Source organism: Balaenoptera physalus (assembly GCF_965194825.1).
Source record: "Balaenoptera physalus genome assembly, chromosome: 4".
Classification (NCBI taxonomy): Eukaryota; Metazoa; Chordata; class Mammalia; order Artiodactyla; family Balaenopteridae; genus Balaenoptera; species Balaenoptera physalus.
Genome location: NC_138891.1, coordinates 131,459,056 through 131,469,029, shown reverse-complemented (window position 1 = coordinate 131,469,029; position 9,974 = coordinate 131,459,056). Strand labels below are relative to the sequence as shown.

Sequence of the window (9,974 nt, the reverse complement as noted above, 5' to 3'; positions counted from 1 at the left end):
AAGCTGAGGGTGCTGATACATGAAGCTGTTCACTTCATTGCACTAAAATTGTTTAATTCTCATTTTAGCCAAGTATGTGTCCAGCAATGGTTACATCATTAAGTACCACGACCTAGTATGTAGTTAAGAAATTATCAAGATGAAGATGATAATGAGAGATGGATAAGAAAGGGTTGCCCAATAATGATTTCTGAGTGGGGGACTCTCTGAAACTCTAAACAAGGAGTAACTGTGGTGTGTTTTCCCCAGGAGAAACTTCTCTGAATAGAGTATCAAAAGATATATATTTCAAATATCAATGAATCAGATATTTGAAAAAAAAAAATCACAAAGCTTGGCTGTGCAAATAGTTCTCAATAATGCACTACATGGAAAAAAAAATGTGTTGAACAAATTTTGTTTTTCATTAACTTTGATCATATGTGTTTATATAAGAGATTTCCTTTCTCTAGTTTCCTTCAGGAGATTGTAGACAATACAGAAAAAAAACATGGAATTTAGGTCTGAATCTAGGTTCTATTTCTACGGATTCAGCAAGCAAAAGCTGTGTGACCTTAGAAAAGGCACAGTCTCTATTGAGTTTTAATTTATTCAATTATAAAAGGGGGCTAATAACCCTTACTTCATAGGGAGGTTTTAAATATAAGGTGTAGTGCATCTAAGTAACCTGTGACATAGGGATCATTTAATACTCTGTAACTATTGTTGTTACTAGGAAATTTCAGCTCCTTTAAAAGAAATTTTCACAAATCATTGGAAGTAGGATGGTTCATGTCAATTAGTCCATAGAGATTGCTCATTAATTTAGTGAAAAGAATTCCCACAGTATATAGCTTAATTAAAAAAAAAAAATGATCTCCCTGAATTTCCTGTCCTTTAGTGGGGTTATCACATACACTACATGCAATAAAACATGTGGACCTATCTCCCAAAATATGTCAGAATTCACTGCAACTCAGATTTTAATTTTTTTAAAATGCAATGAAAAGTAGGAGAAAGACAAAAACATTTCAGTAATCATTATTCCCATTGCGTATTTTTTATTTATGTTCACTCTATTTTTTTATCAACCTTGGAACAAAAGGACTCCTGAGACAAGAAGAAAAGACTTTTCAGAATTATGTGAACTTAATTGCTTGGATTTGTTAGTAGCTAGATGTTAGCGACTGCAGGTTTGTGTCGCCCCCAAATTCATATATTGAACCCTAATCCTCAGTGTGTTGGTATTTAGAGGTGGGGGCTTTGGGAGGTAGTTAGATTTGATGAGGTCATGAGAATAGGGTCCTCATCATAGGATTAGTGCCCTTATAAGAAGGGAAAGAGAATAGAGCTCTCTCACTCTCTCTGCCATGAGAGGGCACAGCAAGAAGACGGCCGACTGCAAACCACAAAGAGGGCTCTCACCAGAACTCCACAATCTGGCCCCCTGATCTCAGACTTCCCAGGCTTCAGAACTGTGAAAAATTAATTTCTGTTGTTTAAGCCACACAGTCTATTGTATTTTGTTAAAGCAGCCTGAACTAAGACACAGCAATTATTATATAGGAAGGAGTTCATTTTTAAGCAGAGCAAATATAAACCTTAGAGAGGTGGTGAATATGGAGAACTGCTAAGGGATACAGAACTTTGAGAACGTCACAAGGAAAAATAAGATGAGTGTTCAAGAACATGTGGCAATGCCCAAGATTATTTTGGGAACAACAAACAAAGAGACCTATTGATATGTAAGCTTCTTTTCTCAGGACAAAATGTTCAGCCAAGTACAGTTAATTAACAGTGAAAAATAATTAAAAATAAACACAGGTTGAAAACTCTCAACACAACAGAGAAGAAAGAATGACTTATATGGGAAAAGAATCTAAAAAAGAGTGGATATATGCATATATATAACTGATTCACTTTGTTGTACAGCAGAAACTAACACAACAGTGTAAATCAACTATACTCCAATAAAAATTAAAATAGATAAATAAAAATCTTTTAAAAATATAAATAAATAAATAAATACAAGAAAAAATTCAGAAAACAATAGAAATTGGCAATAGCTTGATGGACAGAAACAAAGATTATTTCAAGTAGTGATGAGAATTAATAGGAACCCCAGACTAAAGAGTTGTTGGTTGAAGATTAACTGCTGCAACAGTAAGGATGACAAAAACAAGGGCAGCCTGACAGTGACATTGTGTGTTATCATTTATAAAGAAGAAGCATTTGCATGTGTTATGTAGTTGTCAGGACTAAATTTAATTTAGTAAATTTAATTGCCAAACTTCAATCATGCTTCTGATAATGTAGACAAAAGGGAGATCTCTAGAGAGCAAGGGAGCACAGTGGGTCAACATGGGCATGCTTTTCTTTTTTGAGTTCTTGGTAATATTTTGGTTCTTCCTAAAAATGGATATACAAATGATAGAACAATCTCTGTAGGTTGCTCTGTAGTTCTAAATTAAAGAAGAGTAAAAAATGTTATTAATCAGCTAATTCTCTAAGCATTATTGCTCTCTGAATTTTGTAGGCAAGTTAATCATCTCAGGGACATAGTATTAAGGAAAAGTCAGTAAACAGTGTACTTGACTTTTTAAGCTCTGAATTTAGGGCTTTCTGTCCCTAGAAAACTTAGTATTGCCATTTTTCCCTGTCTTTCTCATTTCCTCTGACCTTTAGGGCACAGTTATTTCAGAATATCATGGGGTTAACTGGATCACTGTGTGATAAGAAACCTGCCTGAAGGCCCTGGGCTAGTTCCTGATAGGACAGTTAACTCTATAGTTATTCTAATGCGAACCCAAGGTTGATTTCTCATTCTGATTGTAATCTTTTGGCTAAGAAAATTTCAGGAGTAAAGTACTAATATTTTTGAAATGCGGGAAATATTTTTGTGTGAAATAAGGTCTTGGTAAAGCTTAATGCTTCAAAGAAGAGAGGTTTGATAGTGCACGAAGGCAACGGGTACATCAATCCACACCTGGGAGGCAGCTCCTATGAAGGCCAAGGCTCTCAAATATGTAGATACCTATTTCCATCACAAGTTTCCTGTTTTTATGTAGATATTCTGCAATATTCAAATGGACTCCTAAAAAACATGTCACATGAATTTAGATATTTCTATTTGCTTCTCTACAAATATAAATATATATACACATAGATACACACATATATGTGTATATATGTGTGTATATATATATATAATATACATATATATATAGTTTTAGTTTGTCATTATCTCAACCAGTTATGTCATTCCTTTTTCATTTTCCAATTCTGTCAAGTCGTTCCCTTTGCCCAGGTTGGCAATTCAAGATAAAAATAATAATAATCTACTATTTTGATTTCAACTCTCTTTTTATGGATTACAGATTACTTTTCCAAGGTTAACTTATTTCCCCCTCCACCACAAGTCTGTAACTGATACAAACCTGAAGGAGAAAATGTTAGATATTTTCTGTTAGCAAAAGGGATATGCTCAAGGTTCGTCCTTAAATGAGGCCAACTAATGAGGAAAATTACTGTAAATATCAGCTATTAATTTTTTCTTAATTTCAACATGTCCAGGCTAATAAAATAATAACAGCTGGGCCTACCAGACATTCCCATTTTTTTTTTTTTTTAGAAGACAGTTTATTTTGGCATCTTTCTCTTCCCCTCCTTCAAAGTACTTTTGTTTTAATCTCTGTAAACCACTAAGATTTTTTTGACCATTAAATTTTCAAAGTTTAACAAGTGAGCAGGAGATGCTTTCTTCCATACTCAGATTTAAGATAGTACAAGGAAGCAGAGAAGAAGTAAAATTGTAAATAAAAGATCATTTTTATGATGCAAAAATGAAAGGAAATTAGCGTTTGAAGTTTGGAAAGACAGGACAGTGCATTCAAGGTGCCCTCCAGAAGAAAATTGCTAGTGGAGTTTTCCCAAATCAACATGTATGTTTATTTTAGCTCCACTGTTGTCATCGTTATTATTTTGAGTTGACACTATTGAAAATGCGTTACATTAGGGGTTTCTACCTCCTCCTGCAGACATGGTATTAAAGACAAGTTTAATTGACAAATTTAGTTGATTCAATGAATATAGTCATTTTGTCCCGTAAATATTTATTTAGAAATATCAGCCATTTGTATAGACCTAGGATGCTTGCACCATCTGTAGAATTCTAGTTGCTTAGGTCTAGGAAGACGGAGTAGTAAAGATAGAGCCACAGAATAAGCTAGCAACCTGTAAGCCACTGCATCATTTAATTGCTATTGTGAGTGCTTGCTACATAAGAATCCAGAAGAAGAAACCAGAAGAAAATCGCATGGATTCTTTTTTCTTGTTTTTGCAATTATTTTTTTTCCTTAGAAATCAAGATTATCAGGAAAATACTAATGAGTAGTCTCCCTGGCTCAAAAGAAAACATGTGTTTGGTGCCATGGAGGAGGACAACGTTATTATAATTACTTTAGCCTTATTTTGCCCTTTGGCATGATCTGTTCCCTGATTTCACTACAGTCAAGCTTGCTTTGAAGTTGTAGACAAATTAAATCAACCACTTGGATCATATGTGTCCCAAAGAATGTGGTTTCTCAGGTATGAGCAATCTATCAATCCTCTGCTCTCCTTTCACTTTGGCAATGTGACAGTCCTAGCAAAATTCTTAGGCAGAGATTTTATTTTGTGTCTTGGTCACAGCAGCTCTTACTAAAAGTTTCTGCATTGCCAGTACAAGTTGCAACTTTCACATCTCAAGGGGTTGGTGCACTTCTTGATGATCGTGCAAACATTTCTAATTATGCCTCCAGGTAAATATACTGCTGTTTTCTTGGACAAATGAGAAGTACAAAGAATGTTTACGCGCAGGTCTAGCAGTTCCAAGTATCTCTTGTGGGCTTAGACACACCTGAGTTACCATCCCCCTCTTACTGGCTGAGAAAGTTGTCCCACCTGATTTGTAAGTTTACCTGCGGTAGTCAGTGGAGTGAGGGTGAGTGGGCACCTCAGCCAGCCAACACTGGATTTAATCTGGTTAGAAGTAGCACAGCAGCTCTTATTTGAAAAACCACTGAGTTCTGAGTTCATTACTACAGGAAAACTCTTCTCCCCTGGGGCGCAGAGAACCTTGCTTCAGAGTAGCCCTACCGGCTCAGGAATCCAGTCAGATAAAACCCATCCTGAAGGAGAATGGCTACCTATGCCCTGCAAATCGCCGGACTGGTACTTGGTGGTGTTGGAATGGTGGGCACAGTGGCTGTCACCGTCATGCCTCAGTGGAGAGTGTCTGCCTTCATTGGAAGCAACATTGTGGTTTTTGAAAACCTCTGGGAAGGACTGTGGATGAATTGCATGAGGCACGCTAATATCAGAATGCAGTGCAAAATCTACGATTCCCTGCTGGCTCTCTCTCCGGACCTACAGGCATCCAGAGGACTGATGTGTGCTGCCTCTGCGCTGTCCTTCCTGGCGTTCATGACGGCAGTCCTCGGCATGAAGTGCACCAGATGCACCGGGGACGATGAGAAGGTGAAGGGTTACATCCTGCTAATGGCTGGAGTAGTGTTCATCGTCACTGGCCTTGTGGTGCTCGTCCCTGTGAGCTGGGTTGCCAATTCCATCATCAGAGACTTCTACAACCCAATAGTGGATATTGCCCAAAAACGTGAGCTGGGAGAAGCCCTCTACGTAGGCTGGACCACGGCGCTGGTGCTGATCGCTGGAGGGGCACTGTTCTGTTGTGTTTCTTGTTGCAATGAAAAGAGCAGTAGCTACAGATATTCCATACCTTCCCACCGAACGACCCAGAAGAGCTATCACATGGAAAAGAAGGCACCGAGTGTGTACTCCAAAAGTCAGTATGTGTAGTTGTGTATATTTTAAAACTACCTAGAGAGCCATGCAGATGACAAAAATATCCACTATTTTCTAAAAATGGAACCCCCCCAAAAACACTGATTTGCTGTTCTTAACTGCCTGATATTAATTACAGGGACTGTGCATCAGCTCTTTATGATTCTATAAGCGATTTCAGCCGAATGAGATATTATACACATTGCTCTGATTGTTCTAGAAAGTACAGTCATTTGTTTCTAAAATGGTTCATGCTGTTTTCTCCTTTTATCAGTTACTTCAAAATGACATTGTTAAAGACGATTATTTTACCACTGTGATTTCTTTATGGCATAGCATTATGCATATAGATGAGAGTGACGTTTTTATGTCGCATAAATAGAGACAGGCTTATATCGTTCTATTTTAAATGAAACACTGATTCATTACACTGAATAAATAGAATTCAGCTATTGCTTTTCAGGGGAACCAGGGATAAGATTGAAGAAGGTTAATATTAATTGTTTAAAAACAGCTTAGTGATGAATGCACTTGATTTATAATGAAGGTTAAAATGAAGGCTTTAATCAGCAGTGTAAAGGGAACTAAATGGTTTTTTGAGATCCTGTTTTTCAGCCTAGGAGTTAGAAATCCTAACTCCTTTATCCTCGTTCCCCAGAGGCCTTCCTTTTCTTGTATATTAAATGAACAGCTTTTAAAAGGCAGATATTTTGTCAAGGGGCTTTGCATTCAAACTGCTTTTCCAGAGCTATACTAAGAAGAAAGATAAAACTATAGTCTTAGAAACATTAAAGACTTCAGGAAAGTGAAAAACATTTTTTTTTTCTTTTTAAGATTTTGTGGCTGGAGAAGGATGCATTTTGACAAGAAATCATATATATATATGAATATTTTAGTAACTATTTGTATACAGACTTTGGGTTTTCATTAATGTGAATAACAGAAGAGAAAAATAATATGTCTTTATTTGCTTACTACAAAACAAAACTGAGCTGTCCTTTGTGAAATGCATCTTCTCCTATGTGGATACTTAAGTCAAAATTGTCATTTAAGTCCTTCAAAGATAAAATTTTTATTTGTTCCATTTTTGTTCAACTTTACTAAGGTATAGAATTACTATATCTTGTGTTTTCCCCAAATTTGATCCAACTGTTAATCGGATTTGAAAGTTTGTATCTACATTTTTCTACCTTAAATGACTATGTATGTTATCTGCTTTATGTCTTTTGTATTAATAAATTGTGCCTTTTTATATTAAGTTTATACCCTTTCATTATTCTCCACTTTTTCTATTTTATTAACCTGTAGAGTTTAAAAACTTGATATTTTCAGCTTTGCAATTTTGAAAAAAGACTATCAAAGTCACATTTTAAAGATGAAGATAGATTCAGCATTAATTTTTGGGAATATAAAGTATCATATATCCTTTAACAACCTTACAATGATTGGATTCCCATACTAATATTTGATGTGGATAATATATTTGTAATTTATTAAGTTAATACTATAAGTCCCCCCCAAAAATCTATATCCTATAAATACTATGTTTGTAATAGCCATTTTTGTAAAAAATTTCCATAGCTAAATATGTTTCTACCTCTGAGAAATAGTATTCATTAATAACAGTGGGTAATGTCTTAGGGACATGTATTATATACTAGGACCTCCACTGCTTTATATGAATTATATCATTAAATCTTTTACGAGGTTGATATGATTAGTTCAGTCACAGATGAGGGCCCCTCAGAACAGTTTACTGATTACCCAATAGAGTCAGGAGAAAAAATAAGGACTATCTGACTTCACAGCCCATGCTCTTTTTCTTCAGGGCAAGTAGATTTTCTTCAGCAACGTCTACTTTACAAACTGATTTTTGTATGTGAGAATGACTTGCTTAACTACTGTTAGTTGTGAAAACTTTTAGTGTTTTTTCTGAGATTGGTGATTTTCCAATAGCCTAATACTAATTTACCTTAGGCAATTTTGGGTCAAAACATTCATAAGAGCAGAAATAAAGAAAAACTAACTACGCATTTTGGAGAAAAAGAAAGTCCAATCTTCTAAGCACCAGCCTTTAATCAAACATCCTTTTTACTTAGAAAGCTCTCCTGAATATCCCAAACTCAGTTTATTCTTTTCATCTTCTTTTCCCTAAAGCAGAATTCTAACATTGCTAGTTTTCTGTGGCATCATCTTTTGAGTATCTCTGAAATCTTTCTCCAACTTTCCACCTTACTAACATCTCTCTTTCCTACCCTCTAGACTTGTGTTACCGCCCTCCTCCAGCTACCCTCTGTGTTCCTAGCTCAGTTCTTTCTAGAATGCAAGTCAGACCCCATCACGTCCTGCCCATAATCCTTGTAGGAATGCTCCATTGCCTGTAAGGTAAATCCAAATGCCTTAGCAGATGATAAGAGACAAGAAGGAAAATCTGTCTTATAATCTTCATGGCAAACTTTATCACGCAGTAACATCAGTGTATAACGAGTATGATAACAATTACAAAATGGATGTCCAGAAACTAGAATAACTCATATGCCAAATGCCTTCTTTAATATCCTGAAAAAGATGCACTGGTATTAGGAAATGGTTTGACTGGTGGCAATTATGTGCAAAAGGATGTTTTATATTGTAGTCTTATGGAGAAACAATGTGGTGTGACAAAAAGAACACGGGGAGGTGGGGGTATAGTTTTATGCCCTCAGCTTACAGCTGGACTTTTTTCTCTTTCATACTGTACCACCTGCAGCCCCTACCCTGAACCACTTCTGCTGAATCTGTATCCAAAATGACCCCCTCCCACGCTGCAAAAACTGGTATTAAGCTGCATTACCTTAAGTGCTAGGGATATGGGGATGGCCAAGACAGTTTTTGTTCTCAAAGAATTTGCAGTCTAACCAGAGACAAGAGCAAGAAATGTAGCCTTTATTGCAAGCCTCCCAGGTGCTTGGCCTTTTCTTTCTTTACCATATCAATCCTCTAAGAATTCTATGAATTACTTAAGAAATCATGAGAATACTGAGTCTCAAAGATATATATATATATATATATATATATATAGATAGATAGATAGATAGATAGATAGATAGATATATCCCCTAATCCAAGAGCCTGTACTCTTCCTACTGTAATATTGTCCAGAGACATCTCTCCCAGAGTTAACTTTCTGCACAACAAATGTCATCTCACTATCCCAGCTCCAAGCCTCCCTATGACTCTCTGGTCACAGCACCCTTTCCCCCTGAGTCCCAGGGTGGACCTCATCATCAGTCTTTGTTACCCCTAAACTCCTCTCTCTCCTCCCTCCCAACTTCTACATAATTTACTGCTTCTCAGTTCCTGACATCCATTACCTTTCCCCTTGGAATATATTCTATTTTTTAGATTCCTATCATATTTCAAATTCACCAGGCCTCCTTCCTTTTCCTGAGAAGGCCTCCAAGAGCTGCTGGAACAATATCCCTGCAAGCCCCTCCTCCCCACTCTGATCCCACCACCCACTGTGCAAAGCAGAGCAGTAGCTGGGACCCAGCCAACAGGCAGAGCAAAGAGACCAGCTTTCTGCAAAGCTTCAGGCCCTGCCAGATTCCAGAAGGAAAGAGCAGTACTGTGTTCAATTCTGAGAGTCATGAGAAGCAAGAGATTCCTAGTGCAGAGGCCCAAGGCTAGGCCCGAAGCCCTGTGCTGGGGTGAGATAGGCAGGAAGAGAAATGTGGGCCTTACCTGCTTCATAAATAGTCTTTGAAGGAGGGTGGTATTTGTACACCTGTGTAGTCTCAAGGTGGATAATCAGGGCCAGCAAAACTGTGGGAGACTCAAGTACAGGGTACGTTCTTGCTTGTCCTGGGACCTCAGAGAGAACTGTCACTTAGAGTGAGGATATTGAGAGAGAGAGAGAGAGAGTGAGAGAGGGAGGCAGAGAGGGTACATCCCAGGGCCCCAGGAGAGAGACAGCAACTTTCAGGTCATTAGATCACCACCCAACAATGAGAATCCCTGTCACCTTAGGGTGGGCCATTGCTAATTACAACAACTTAACTTCCACAAGAAAAGAGATCCTAGAATCACTTAACACCAAATGGGACTCAACAAGCAGAAAAAGGAAGTGCAAACTGAGTGCCCACAACTGGCAGAGGACCTTTGAGGAAATGACC

The 9,974-nt window shown here is 37.3% G+C and overlaps 1 protein-coding gene across 1 annotated transcript; it reads left to right on the top strand.

Moving 5' to 3' along the window:
* Positions 1-4,719: 4,719 nt before the first annotated feature.
* Positions 4,720-7,078, top strand: CLDN8 (claudin 8). The gene has a single exon (XM_082461026.1). The coding sequence runs from the start codon at positions 5,158-5,160 to the stop codon at positions 5,833-5,835; it is 678 nt and encodes a 225-aa protein (XP_082317152.1). The 5' UTR covers positions 4,720-5,157; the 3' UTR covers positions 5,836-7,078.
* Positions 7,079-9,974: the final 2,896 nt, after the last annotated feature.

What these genes read in the sequence shown, in the direction of transcription:
- CLDN8 (XM_082461026.1), top strand. Translation starts at nt 5,158, where the DNA reads ATGGCTACCTATGCCCTGCAAATCGCCGGACTGGTACTTGGTGGTGTT.